The sequence below is a fragment of the Salvelinus fontinalis genome, chromosome 11, assembly GCF_029448725.1.
Source record: "Salvelinus fontinalis isolate EN_2023a chromosome 11, ASM2944872v1, whole genome shotgun sequence".
Classification (NCBI taxonomy): domain Eukaryota; kingdom Metazoa; phylum Chordata; class Actinopteri; order Salmoniformes; family Salmonidae; genus Salvelinus; species Salvelinus fontinalis.
Genome location: NC_074675.1, coordinates 27,385,050 through 27,400,527, shown reverse-complemented (window position 1 = coordinate 27,400,527; position 15,478 = coordinate 27,385,050). Strand labels below are relative to the sequence as shown.

The following is a 15,478-nucleotide window of genomic DNA, read 5'->3' as shown; positions in this document are numbered from 1 at the left end:
TTTTAAAAGCTTATAGCACAAATATGGTAATAAAGCAGTGCTATACACCTTTTTATGCTATTTTTGTGATTTAAAAAAATATGTAATACTGTATGCCTAGATCACTTTCTTTGAATGTATTATGCTGTTTAGCCTACTGACATTTTACATCTGAGCTGTCACTGGTGTATCAGCCAAATATTGAGAAGTCAACTGCCTTCAGCTGTTCTTTGATTTCTACCTCCGAGTCACAGCACTTTATATAGGCCTTGTCATGTCAATGTGCCATCTGGATATGTGACCTTCAGAGTACTACATAGACTAGGGCAGCTTTTTTCAAACCTCACCTCAGGGAACCTCAGAGACGTTTCCTAATTTTGTTGTAGCCCTGAACTAACACACTTGACTCAAATAGTCTAGGGCCTGGCGATTAGTTGACACTTTAAATCAGGTGTGCTAGAGGTTTGAGAAAGGATGGAAAAAGCCTATCCCTGTGAGTTTCTAGGATTCATACTGTCATCTTCCCGACAATTATCCTAAAATGTACTGTGTCATTATAATTCTTAATGACACATGAATCTTAGAATAAGATGTCGTTGTAAGGACATTCAAGTTATCCGAGGTCAGTATTGTTTATCATTGTAGTCAGTGTGAGGGGTATAGCGGTATATAGACTACAGCCTGAGAATAGAGGCGCACCAGAGGCAACAGGTGCGGTCCACAAGCTGTAGTTTACAATTTCCTTCAGTAAAGGGTGTGATTGACGTCTCCACCCTCCTCTCTTAAGCCTCCCTGCCCCGGGATAGGTCAACTCTCCAACCACAACCCCACCCATCGCACCTTTTTAGGGTCAGACCCTGACACCCGCCCGCCCGGGTTCTCATACTTATTGGGGTGCGGTCACGTGTTCTACTTTTGACCAGGAAAGTAGCACTGACCAAGCAGAGTTTCTGGTAGTGGGAGCTGCACCTCTGCCGCAGTCTGTACTCTGTCGCCGCATCTCTTGTTTCTGCTGACCAGCACACCTGACAGACAGCGAGTCCTCAAGCCCAAGGAGGGTTTCATCTGGTATCTACAAGGCTTAGAGTGCGCAAAAAACTCGTTTCTGTTCTATATATTCAGAGGGGGTACTAGAAACCCTAGACGGCATTATGATGGCTGTCGAAACCCAAGCGCAATACAACACCTCGTATATGATGAGCGAGGAGCATCAGTATATGTCTCCGGAGGATGAGTGGGACAGGGACCTACTGCTGGACCCCGCGTGGGAGAAACAGCAGAGAAAGGTACGTTCGGTACCGGGCTGTGAGTAAGTCAAGTCAAAGTGGCACGGTGACCGTTAAATGTTGGCTGGAGCGGCTCGTTGTGCACCACGGGAATTTGTGCGTCTGGCTTGAGTCCAGCCATCCCGTTGTGTATGTTTTATGAGTGCCCAGAATCAAATGTTTGACAGTTACTAAAATCCCTGGAAAACGTATTAAAGTTGTCAAGTGAAACGGGGGGAGATAAGGAGTTGGCGCACGCACCTGCTCCTTTTCAGTTCTGGAAGCTATGAGCAGAGCGGTTAGATATTTCAGACGCGTAACGTTCTCAGTGTTATCTGTCACTTTACCCCCGACAGGCACACGAAGACCGTCTCAAAATAAATATATATACCCCCCACACATTTAAACTAACCAATAGAACAAATAGGGACGTGTGTGCTTTTATGCACGATTTTTCCAAGAAGTCACCTTGCGCTATAGGCAGGCCAAACTCAAACCATTTATTAAAAGTTGAATGCTTTTAAAATTTTCGCTCAAAACTACTCCAAGTTGTCTCTATGAGTTAGTTTTTTTATTTTGGGAGTGCCGCTTATTTTTCTGTGCTTGAGGTTGGCAACATTATAGTGTCTGGAAGTGTCATGTAGCCTGGATGAGAGCGTCTGCTAAATGAATCAAATGTAAAATAGGCCTAGAGAGTCGCGAGGGGATTTGGGCCCGCCCGTTGTCTTGGCGATCATCCGGCCTCGCTGTGCTCGCGGACATGGAGGACAGGTGCATTTAATGAGCCAGAGCTGTCAAGCCTAAAAGTCAATGGGCTGATGTGACAGTTATGATGTATGCCTCGCCTGCCTGTGCTCTATGGCCTGGCCTAAACTTGGAATGGGACAACCATACCTCCAATAGTGAATTCATTGAGCATAATGACTAAACTGCTAATAAATACACGTTAGTCAGCTCAGCTGTCATAGGCATTCATTTCTGATATGTATATTCTATTACCATTGATTTACCAGAAGACATTTTCCGCTTCTGACAAGATTTTGTAGAATGTTCATGCACACCTTTAAAAGAGTGGTCTGAAGTTGGGGGGCTTGTAGTCCTTGCATACAGGTCTGACTCTCGGTCTGAAAATATCTCTGGCCTATTTATATTTATACATACCTAGCCTACTTGGGTTGATTGGCATCTTGGGAGAAGGTGGATACTGTACATAACATACATACAAACATTAATTAGGAAACATAGAAAATGGAATCTGTTCTTTTTCTATGGAACTCCCCTGTCTTTATGATGCAAAAGTTTCCTTCGCACAGTGACTACTGGAGCTCACATGGCCTTAAGGGTGAGAGACTTCAACAGATGGCCAGTCAGGCAGCGGTCAGAGAGGATGAGTGAGAGAACAGAGAGGCGGAGAAGGGGAGAGACGACTCGTATAGAAGTACACCGACAGGGTTAGTTTCAGACCTACGAATAAACCTGTCCTAAAAATACGCCTGAACTCTTTCTGTTCCTCCCCTCCCTCCTTCTCTCTTTCTCCCTGCTTCTCCCTCTTTCCCAGCTTCTCTCTCTTGTTCTCTCTCTCTCTCCCCCCTGCTCTCTCTCTTTCTCTCCCCTGCTCTCTCTCGCTCCCTCTTTCTCTCTCTCTCTCTCTCCCTCTCTCTCTCCCCCCTGCTCTCTCTCTCTCTCCCCTGCTCTCTCTCTCTCTCTCTCTCTCTCTCTCCCCCCTGCTCTCTCTCTCTCTCTCTCCCCCCTGCTCTCTCTCTCTCTCTCTCTCTCTCTCTCTCTCTCTCCTACACCCCTCCATTTTCCCAACAATATAGTAAGCCTCCTGGCCAGTTCCCTCTCCAACAGTCTCTCTCACACCTTCTCTGTGTCCCAAGAAGTTGTTGAGGTGGTGCAATGTCACTTTCTTTTTTGTTGTTGTTTAGGTAAGATGATAGAGGGTCATTTTTCTGAGAAGAATACAAAAATATTTTATCCACACACCCCAGAATGGCTGTGTGAGTTCACCTCTATGACTGGCCTGGGTGATTGGGTCACTTTAGCACGTAAAGAACAGTACACACACGCACACGCACATGCACACGCACACACATACACACGAAAGAACAGCTTAAGAAGCTGATATCATACCATCAATATAGAAAGCTGCATCATTTTGAGGTGAAATGAATCTGAGAGGACCTCACCACCTGTTCCAACCCCATGTTCCAAATTTCTGTGGAAAAACACCCGGCTGCAGGCAGGCGCAGTAATAAAGTGTTTGTCAACACACTGTGACTCTGTTGAATATGATACAGCATTAGAAATATACACGGCACTCCTTTCACTTTGAGAGGGTTGAATTTGTATATTTCACTTGGTCCTAAGAGTTGAAGTAGTATGGCCAATCAACATTTAGACTGCAAGACTGTGTTAGCCTGCTGAGCTAAAGCAGGCTAACACAGTCTCGGGGAGCTAACGCAGTTCTTCTGGTCTCAAGGCAAGGTTTCTCATTACTCGATCATGGTTTACCGAGCCACCTCCGTTACAGTTACGGTAGTTAACGTATTACATATTACAGGGCGGCAGCGTAGCCTAGTGGTTAGAGCGTTGGACTAGTAACCAAAAGGTTGCAAGTTCTAAATCCCCCAAGCTGACAAGTTCTGCCCCTGAACAAGGCAGTTAACCCACTGTTCCTAGGCCGTCATTCAAAATAAGAATTTGTTCTTAACTGACTTGCCTAGTTAAATATAGATAAAATAAAAAAATAAACAGTGGTGTTACAAACTATATCTGAATGTTGACCGCCTCAGGAGTTCACCACCCGTCCTGGCTATAGCTCAGTCATAACAATCCTTTTCTGCAAATAGAGAGCTAGGAAGCTATTTCCTGTGATACGATACAGTACTTTTATGTATCTGCTAACATGGAAAATAATTTAGTCAGGTCAGCTTTCATGGAACTAAAGATAATGTCAACTGCAGTAAGCCTATAAAGGGATTGTGTATTTCGGTTAGCTCTGTGTGTACCAAAAAAGGATATTATAATGATATTTGGCATCTACACTAAAGCCCTAAGGCGAAACAGAAAATAGATGAAGTTTACAGAGCAACACTTCAACTTTAAGTTGAAAAACATATTAGTCTAATGAACACTTTATTAAGAAGTTACTCCCTAACATTACAAAAATAAACTTTAATTTACACCACAGAGTGTTAAATTGTCCAAGGAAGGCCCCATTACTGCAGTGAGGACAGGATGTGGACTATTCACACTCAACAGACGTCAACTTAATATGATCAGGGATGACCATTCCCCTGTGGCTGGCAGGCCTGTACTCCCCCCCCCCCCCCCCCCCCCAGCTAATAGGAAACCCAGCCTGTGAGACTGCTGCTATATACAGTAAATTCGGAATATTCATACATATAAATATTCATACCCCTTGACTTTTTCCACATTAGGTTATGTTATGTTACAGTCTTATTCTAAAATTGATTCATTTGTTTTTCCCCCTCATCAATCTACACACAATACCCCATAATGACAAAGAAGAAAACAGTTTTTTATACATTTTATGCCCCAAAATTTAAGAAATACTGAAATATTACATTTACGTAAGTATTCAGAACCTTTACTCAGTGCTTTTTGTAGCACCTTTGCCAGCGATTACAGTCCTGGGTATGACGCTACAAGCTTGGCACACCTGTATGTGGAGGGTTTCTCCCATTCTTCTCTGCTCAAGCACTGTCAGGTTGGATGGGGAGTCCGGGCTCTGGCTGGGCCTCTCAAGAACATTCAGACTTGCCCCGAAGCCAATCCTGCGTTGTCTTGACTGTGTTCTTAGGGTTGTTGTCCTGTTAGAAGGTGAACCTAAGCCCCAGTCTCATGTCCTGAGTACTCTGGAGACGGTTTTCATCAAGGATCTCTCTATACTTTGCTCCGTTAATCTTTCCCTCGATCCCGGCTAGTCTCCCAGTCCATGCCGCTGAAAAACATCACAACAGCATCATGCTGCCACCACCATGCTTCAACGTAGGGATGGTGCCAGGTTTCCTCCAGACGTGACGCTTGGCACTCAGGCCAAAGAGTTCAATCTTGGTTTTATCAGACTAGAGAATCTTGTTTTTCATGGTCTGAGAGTCCTTTAGGTGCCTTTTGGCAAACTCTGTCATGTGCCTTTTACTCAGGAGTGGCTTCCATCTGGCCACTCTACCATAATGGCCTGATTGGTGGAGTGCTGCAGAGATGGTTGTCCTTCTGGAAGGTTCTCCCATCTCCGCAGAGGAACTCTGGAGCTCTGTCAGTGACCATCGGGCTCTTCTTCACCTCCCTGACCAAGGGCCTTATTCCCCGATTGTTCAGTTTGGTTGGGCGGCCAGCTCTAGGAAGATTCTTGATGGTTCCGAACTTCTTCCATTTAAGAAAGATGGAGGCCACTGTGTTCTTGGGGACCTTCAATGCGGCAGAATTTTTTTGGCACCCTTTCCCAGACCTCTGCCTCGACACAGTCCAGTCTCTGAGTTCTAAGGACAATTCCTTGGACCTCATGGCTTGGTTTTTGCTCTGACATGCATGAAACAGGATGCACCTGAGCTCAATTTCGAGTCTCATAGCAAAGGGTCTGAATACTTATGTAAATTAGGTATAACTTTTTTGTTTGTTGCTAAATGTCTAAAAACCTGTTTCTGCTTTGTCATTATGGGATATTGAGTGTAGATTTATGGGGATTTAAAAAAAATGTAATCCATTTTTGAGTAAGGCTGTAACATAACACAATTTGGAAAAAGTGAAGGGGTCTGAATACTTTCCGAATACAATGTATTTAGGTTATATATAGGTTAGCATTGCGCCAGGATGAGCTTGTGCTATGCCAGACAATTACTCAGCTATCTAGCCAGTTAGTTAGCAGCTGAAAACCCGGAGTATGTGATGTGATTCACTCGGCAGTGAACTTATTCCCATAGGAAGAGGCTCACTCTCTCATGTTGCATCGCAAATGGCACCTTATTCCCTATATTGTTAACTACTTTGGACCAGAGCCCTATGGGCCTGTAGTGCTGCACTAGTGCACTATGTAGGGAATAGCGTGCCGTTTGGTATGCAAAACCTCAGTCAGTGATCAAGGGCTTGGTTTGGACACTTGAGAGCTCATATTTGGGTAGTGGATATTGATCCAGCAAGTCAACGATCAATGATTGTTGTGGTGGATACTCTCTTTATAAGGCCTGTAAGCTGCTTAGGGAGCCCAAGGCAGTAGGCTTTGATGGAGTTTGTGTGTGTGTGTGCTTGTAAGTCTGGGAAAATACACTGCCTCTTGAGCTCTCATGGTAAATCCATTTTCCTCTTATGTCTCTGTGTCTTATTTTAATGCAGTAGTAATAACTAAAACTTCACCATTCATTTTTCTTCCATTTCCCTCATCTCTAGTTCCAAAAATGTGTTACTGAATTCACAGAATGAATTTCCATGGAAACGGACCAACACAGGATCTAGCAGAGATTAGGGGAAAATATAATTTTTTCATCTCAACGTCTATTTACTACTCTCTATTTATGTGATATTGTATGTATAGTTATTTAGAATGTTTCATCCCTATCACACTTTGACTTAAAAAAATTAATCCAATGGATGTTTTGCTACAAATCAGATTAAAGGTTTTGATGGAATACAGTAGTACTGTAATTTACTTGTAAATCTCATCCAAAGGATTTTGAAACTGATGAGGATGGGTCCCTTTCACCCAGCCTGGTCTCATAGACTAGACGTAACATAGTCACATAAATCCGGGACACTCAAATTAGTATGATATGTTGTGTTTGGTATGTTTACATAAGACAGATGGTCACTTAAAGCAAAAACGAAAGTAGGGTATTTCGTTGGGGTGGATGGGTGGGTTGCGAGTTCGAATCTTATCACGGACAACTAGCATTTTAGCTAATTTGCAACTTTTAAACTACTTACTACTTTTTAGCAACGTAGCATGTTAGTTAACCCTAACCCTAACTTTAACCCTTTTAGCGACCCTTCCCCAAACCCTTACCCATTAACCTAACTCCTGAACTTAACCCTAACCCCTAACTAACCCCTAGCCTAGCTAACATTAGCCAGCTAGCTAACATTAGCCACCTAGCTAGAATTCCTAACATATCATACGTTTTGCAAATGCATAACATATTGTACATTTTGCAAATTCATAATGTATTGTACGTTTAGCATATTCGTAACATATCATACGAATTGTAATTTGTAACCTATCATACGAAATGAGTGATGGACATCCACACGTTAATACATACCATATGAAACGTAACATATCCTACTAAATGGAGTGTCTTGGATTTACGTACAGAATAATAAGAAATGCTCCGAGACCAGGTTGTTTCACCTCACATTCTCATCAATCTCTGGTGACAAGCACAGTGACAAGCTTAGCCTATGCAATGTGTTTTCTCAGATATTCATGGACTGGATGATATTATTAAGTCCCTTTTAACAATCTGCTCTGCAAAAACTGTTGTTTATTCTGTCATTAGGTCTAACCAGTCAAACTCACCGATTTTTTATGAATATCTCATCGATCTCATAGGTCTCGCCCACATAGCTGGGTGAAGTTCATGATGCCATTGTCCTTATTAACAAGGGGCCCCAGGAACAGTGGAAGAGCTCTGTTTTCATGTCATCCAACAAATGTAAACACTTGGAGTTTGCTAAACGGCATTGGCACTTAGATTGGAAATGGTGCCATGGTCACATGACAGGAAAATAGAGCTCGTAGGCCACGCACACCAGTGGTGGATTTGGCGTCGAAAAAAGGAGGCATATGCAGAAAAGAAACTCATAAAATATGGTGATGGCTCTTAGATTTAATGGGGCTATTTTGCTTCCACTGGTCTTGGGGTCCTCTTTAAGGTCAACAGCATCATGAACTATACTCAGTACCAGGACATTTTAGCTAAAAACCAGTCTCTCTGCCAGGAGACTGAAACTTGGCCGCAAGTGAATCTTCCAGCAAGACAATGACCCCAAGAACACATCAAAAGCCACAAATAAATTGTGAATTGACCACAAAATCAACATTTTGCTATGGCCATCTCAGTCCCCAGACTTATTGAAAACCTGTGGTTTGAATTGAAGAGGGCAGTGCATAAGAGCAGATGAAGTCTATCAAGGATCTGGAAAGATTCTGTATGGAGGAATGGTCTAAGAACCCAATGGTATGGAGGAATGGTCTAAGATCTCCAATCTCATAAAACATTTTAGAAAAGGCTCAGTGCCATTATCCTCGCAAGGTGAGGAAGTTAACGGTATTGAAAACAAGGGTACCAATAATTTTGACTCCTATTTTTCTTATTTTTTTCATTACTTGTTAAACAAAATCTTTCTCTGAGGAATTGTATTTGTATACAATTATTTTATTTGAGCATACGATATAGCTTAGTATTTGTATTATTTATTTTATGCAGTCTTTTTTGCTCCTCTTTATCAAGGGTGTCAATAATTTTGGACCTGACTGTATTTACTTCGGCCTATTTTTATAAATCTACTGGAATCGACAAGCCTTTCTAAGTCATTTGTTTTTATTGTTCTATCTTTTCTCCCTCCTTACAATAATTAAACATTTTGAAACAAAGTTCATCCTGCAAGTGAATGCAAGACAGAACTGAACTGGCCAAGAGAACCTTGTGTGTGTGTGTGTGTGTATGTGTGTGTAGGGAAAAGGCGAGGTAAGAGAGAGAGAGAGAGAGAGCTTGTAGTGAGATCAGATGGCAGTTGCTATTCCAGAAGCTGTGTCCATGTAGGGAGGCTTCTATAAACTGCCTTAGTGGAGCTGGGAGGCCACGGGAAGGGCTGAGGAGTGTGTGTGTTCTGTGATGCCTCCTCCAAGTGTGTGTGTTGTTGGGGGCGCTAAGACGTGAGGTCACAGGTATTCCATGGTGTGGTAATGGTAAAGGGACACCGAGGTGCCACAATCCACAGGGAGAAAGAAGATATGATGGGGGGAGGGATGGATGGATGGAGCGAGGGATGGAAGAGTTTTGTCATGGTTTACTCTGTATCCGAGGCAAAAATCCACAAATTAAGCCTTTCAATGGTCTTATTACTTGTTCATTTTGGATAATAATCCTTAGTATCTCTCCATTGTATCAGATGCTGCCATTGGCACTGAAGATTGAAGCCTGTCATAGCAGCTGTGTGTGTGTGTGTGTGTGTGTGTGTGTGTGTGTGTGTGTGTGTGTGAGTATATAATATGATATCAGAATCCTGTTTAAAGAGGCAGAAGTCAGAACAGAACTGATACGCCTGCTGAAATTAGACCCCCCCCCCCCCCCCCCCCCACTCATATAAGACAGACGGTCAGCTGTAAATCCTACTCCCCTCTTTAACCAATTTATCCCTCTGCAATCATCAATCACAGTGCCCAGGGCACATAAAAAAAACACACACACACACAAATGCACACTCATGGGCGAATGTACACACACACACACACACACACACACACACACACACACACACACACACACACACACACACACACACACACACACACACACACTGTGAAGCGATCGGAAGGTTGTACCATGCTCCGCTCTACGTTCCCATACCATATGCTTCTGTGACCACGAGAAGGCCCAGTGTGTTTGACATTTAACCTTAAGAGTCACTCAGTCAAGTTGCAGGCAGGAGAATAGAACAGATAAACACCGGAATGGAACGGAACGATATATAATGGAATGATGTTTAGTAGAATGGAATGGAACAATGGAATGGAATGTATTTCATCTCTTGCCCTTTAATAAAACCATTGATGCAAACACAAATACATTATGATTAATATGTCAGATGTGTAACTGTTGGTATGACTCTCTGCAGATGCAGGTCCAAGTGTTGTGTTAGTCATAGTCGTACGTATTGTCACTTTGATTGTTAATACCAGTCAGTACTAAAGCTTGGAACGGTCAACCTCATAAATAAGCAACACACTAACAGCATATTATAGAGAACTCATTGTAAACCTGTGGCATTTGGTCTATTTCAGTTTTCCTGTCTAAAAATAGTTTTCAGAACAGAATTGAAGAAAAACTGCAGCATTGTTCATCCTGATGCACAAGTCAAGTGGAGTGTGTAGAAATAGGCCTCTATCTCTGTTTTCTTCAGTGTCCTTGAGTATTCAGTTCCAGCATGGCTGTTGCTGTCAATGAGAATATGTTCTCAGTCAACCTCTAGTTAAATAAATGCAAATTAAGGATGGGCATTCTCTCAGATGTGGGTTAATGAGAGGGGTTTCACTCCATGCTGTAACTGCTGAAATAAGTGTTAAATACAGAATAATTAGCAACGGGCATTCTCTTAGACGTGAGAGTGTGAGGGGGGACTTCAATTCGCTCCACGCTGTCATCAGGTGTGCCACCTGTTGCTTGGAGCTGGCTGCCCTTGTGCCCAGGGGGTGGCTGGCAGCTGGGACAGAGCTGGGTTGGCAGAAGAGGTGTGCCCGCTGGCCGCTACACTCAGCCTGCCAACGCGAGGCTAGTCAAAGCCCTTGATCCTCTAAATGTAGAAATATTAGGCCTGGTGTTTAGAATGCTGGCCCTCAGAGTCTCTGGATGCATCCCAAATGGGACCCCATTCCCTTTATAGCACACTACTTTTGACCAGACCCCCGGGGCCCATTACGTTTTGGTCCCGGTCAAAAGGAATGCACTAGGTAGGGAATAGGGTGCCATTTGGGACGCAACCTCTGAACATCCTGACATCTTTACTTACAGTACCCATAGTAGTATGAGTTGCCATACCCAATCACAGGGATGGCTAACTCTGGATATTCCATCAGTTTCTACAGACTTATGAAAAACAGCTTTCAGTTTTTTGGCACCCCATGTATGGAATAATCTTCATATTAATAATTAATCTTCAATAATCTTTGTATTGGTGCCTTTCGGGCAGTTCAGAGTGTTGATTGAAGACATATTTTTGAGGAATGGGATTGTTTTTCATGAGTTTGTCTCTTTTTGTACATCATGTTTTTGTATTATTATATTTCTTATTGTGTATTTGTGTGTCATTTGTTGTGTAATTCTAAGATGCAGGGCTCCCTTACAAAAGAGACCTTGCTGTCAATGGGACTTTTTCTTAAAATAAGGTCAAGTAAAATAATTTATTTTGAATTTAAATCTATTTTGAAGATCTACAGTATCTTGAAGATGAGACATTTGACAGTGTGTGTTATTGCCCTCCCATTATCCTCCCATTATGTCTGAAGTAATGGTTGTTCGGGATTCGTGGAATTGCTGGAATTGGAGGTTGGAAGGTGGGGTGGGAAGGTCGGGGGGGAGGGGGCTAGGTTTCAAGTTTTAATAGTTGTATGTACGGGAAACGCAAGGTATACATCGCCCAACAAAATGCTTACTTGCAGGGGGCTCAGTTCTACTCTTATGTCATCGTCCCAAAGCGTCCCGGTGGCAGCGGCAACCAAGTTCAAGCCTTAGGCCTCCGTTAGGGGGATATTTAAAACCCTCATGAGGGGAAGACGAGGATGAAGGGATGTGGTGAGGGTGGTGGGGTGTCACTCCAAAAGCTGTCACACCTGTTGTATGGCCAAGCCTCCCCTCCTCTCCCCTACCTAACACTGTCTAATGAAACTCAAAGGAAAAAGAGTTGACCATTGTTGACATTCCACATAAATACATTACAAGTAACCACTGACAACTGGCAACCACTGACTCTTTCTGTCAGCTGTAAAAAATGTAATAAAGTGAAGTTATCCACCGTACGGTTTTTACAGCACAAAGTCTTTTCTCAGTAGTTAAACCCAGGAATGTGTGAATGACATGCACATAGCTTACGTGTGAATGACATGCACATAGCTTACGTGTGAATGACATGCACATAGCTTACGTGTGAATGACATGCACATTGCTTACATGTGGAGGACAAAGAAAAGAAGCCAAGTATAGCCGCTGGCGATGATGATAATGAGGTGTTTTAAGGCCTTTTCAATCATAGGCAATAAAATACACTACATGACCAAAAGTATGTGGACACCTGCTATTCGAACATCTCAATCTGAAATCATGGGCATTCATATTAGAGGTCGACCGATTAATCGGCATGGCCGATTTAATTAGGGCTGATTTCAAGTTTCACAACAATCGGTAATCTGCCTTTTTGGACGCCGATTATGGCCGTTTACATTACAATCCACGAGGAGACTGTGTGGCAGACTGACTACCTGTTACGCGAGTGCAGCATCAAAAGGACCTTGTGGCTGCAAGGAGCCAAGGTAAGTTGCTCGCTAGTATTACATTTATCTTATAAAAAACAATCAATCTTCACATAATCACTAGTTAACTAGCTTGTCCTGCGTTGCATTTAATCAATGCGGTGCCTGTTAATTAATCATCGAATCACAGCCTACTTCAACTTCGCCAAACGGGTGATGATTTAACAATAGCGCATTCGTGAAAAAAGCACAATCGTTGCACAAATGTACCTAACCATAAACATCAATGCCTTTCTTAAAATCAATACACAAAAGTATATATTTTTTAAACCTGCATATTTACTGTTTGCAGGCAATAATAACTAGGGAAATTGTGTCACTTCTCTTGCGTTCAGTGCAAGCAGAGTCAGGGTATATGTAGCAGTTTTAGCCACCTGGCTCGTTGCGAACTGTATGAAGGCCATTTATTCCTAACAAAGGCCGTAATTAATTTGCCAGAATTTTACATAATTATGGCATAACATTGAAGGTTGTGCAACGTAACAGCAATATTTAGACTTAAAGTTGCCAACACGTTGGATAAAATATAGAACGGTTCTGTATTTCACTGAAAGAATAAACATTTGTTTTCGAAATGATAGTTTCTGGATTTGACCAAAGGCTTGTATTTGTGTGTTTATAATATTATAATTAAGTCTATGATTTGATATTTGATAGAGCAGTCTGACTGAGCGGTGGTAGGCAGCAGCAGGCTCGTAAGCATTCATTCAAACAGCACTTTACTGCGTTTGCCAGCAGCTCTTAGCAATGCTTGAAGCACAGCGCTGTTTATGACTTCAAGCCTATCAATTCCCGAGATTAGGCTGGCAATACTAAAGTGCCTATAAGAACATCCAATAGTCAAAGGTATATGAAATACAAATGGTATAGAGAGAAATAGTCGACACGTCAAATTCCTACAATAACTACAACCTAAAACTTGAAAAATCATAACCGGTCGACCTCTAATTCAAATGGACTTGGTCCCCCCTTTTCTGCTATAACAGCCTCCACTCTTCTGGGAAGGCTTTCCACTAGATGTTGGAACATTTCTGTAGGGACTTGCTTCCATTCAGCCACAAGAGCATTAGTGAGGTCGGGCACTGATGTTGGGCGATTAGGCCTGGCTCGCAGCCGTTGGTGTTCCAATTCATCCCAAAGGTGTTTGATGGGGTTGAGGTCATGGCTCTGTGCAGGCCAAGTCAAGTTCTTCCAAACCGATATCGACAAGCCATTTCTGTATGGACCTCGCTTTGTGCACGGGGGCATTGTCATGCTGAAACAGGAAAGGCCCTTCCCCAAACTGTTGCCACAAAGTTGGAAGCACAGAATCATCTAGAATGTCATTGTATGCTGTAGCGTTAAAATGTCCCTTCACTGGAACTAAGGGGCCTAGCTCGAATCATGAAAAACAGCCCCAGACCATTATTCCTCCTCCACCGAACTTTACAGTTGGCACTACGCATTGGGGCAGGTAGCGTTCTCCTGGCATCTGCCAAACTCAGATTTGTCCGTCGGACTGCCAGATGGTGAACCGTGATTGATCACTCCAGAGAACGCGCTTCCACTGCTCCAGAGTCCAATGGCAGTGAACTTTACACCACTCTAGCCGACACTTGGCATTGTGCATGGCGATCTTAGGCTTGTGTGCGGCTGCTCTGCCATGGACACCCATTTCATTAAGTTCCTGACGAGCAGTTCATGTGCTGACGTTGCTTCCAGAGGCAGTTTGGAACTGTTACTACCGAGGACAGATGATTTTTAAGAGCTTTAGCACTCAGTGATCCCATTCTGTGAGCTTGTGTGGCCTACCACTTCGCAGCTGAGCCTTTGTTGCTCCTAGACGTTTCCACTTAACAATAATAGCACTTACAGTGACCGGGGCAGCTCTAGCAGGGCAGAAATTTGACAAACTGACACATCAGTGAAAGTCACTGAGCTCCTCAGTAAGGGCATTCCACTGCCAATGTTTGTCTATGGAGATTGCATGGCTGTGTGCTCGATTTTAAACACCTGTCAGCAACGGGTGTGGCTGAAATAGCCAAATCCACTAATTTGAAGGGGTGTCCACATAATTTTGTATAGATAGTGTATATATTTTTTAAATGCGAACATATAAGCCTAAAACATATGCGTGGACAAAAGGTTAATGGTTCCATTTTTGTCATCTGTGGGGTCACAGATATCCTTTTCATTTGTTCTGACAAGTCATGCTTAATATTGATAAGTGTAGTTGTTAGCGATACGTGTAGTTGTTAGCGATACGTGTAGTTGTTAGGGATAGGGGTAGTTGTTAGTGATAGGTGTAGTTGTTAGCAATAGGTGTAGTTGTTAGTGATAGATGTGGTTGGCATGGACCTGGTGTGAAGCTAAGGTATGGCTTTCATGATGGATGTAGTTGTCATGACAATCTGTCGGTCAGTTTGGTTGTTAGGTTATTTAGACTATGTTACACTTTGGTTGTTTACAGGTTGGTTGTTTACACTTTGTTACACTTTGGTTGTTTACAGGTTGAGCTGCAGTACATTATTTAGGATGTACTAAGAGTAAGTACCACCTAACATAGCATTGTGAATATGAATGTGTGTAAGGGTGCATGGGTGTGCGTGGTGCGCATGTGTACGTATGTGCGTGTGTGTGTGTGAATGTTCTCTTCCATTGTCCCCCCACCTGTGAGTTTGGTAGAGCAGCTATGTATGGCTTTGCCAAGTGTGGCTTCTCTCCAGACGGATGGGACTATTTATAATTATAAAGACTGCTGTTTCTGTTTTTATACATGGCATCATACCTCATCAGGATGGTACTGCGTGTGTCCGTGCGTGTGTGTGTGTGTGTGTGTACATGCGTCTGTGTGATTCATACCATAGACACCTGTCTGTCCAGGTCTGTCTCTCCCTGGCCTATCCCACCTGTTCTATAGTCATGTGTTGGCCTGGACTGGACGGAGGCTGTATATATATATATATACGGTCAGTATGCTCACACTGGGCTC

The 15,478-nt window shown here is 43.0% G+C and overlaps 1 protein-coding gene across 1 annotated transcript in view; it reads left to right on the top strand.

The window, feature by feature from the left end:
• The first annotated feature begins 890 nt into the window (after nucleotides 1–890).
• LOC129865413 (alpha-actinin-3-like) overlaps nucleotides 891–15,478 on the top strand; it is a 35,273-nt gene continuing 20,685 nt past the window's right edge. The window contains exon 1 of the mRNA XM_055938201.1: nucleotides 891–1,265. Coding sequence (XP_055794176.1) covers nucleotides 1,131–1,265 — 135 coding nt within the window. The 5' untranslated portion in view covers nucleotides 891–1,130. The remainder of the gene's footprint in view (nucleotides 1,266–15,478) is intronic.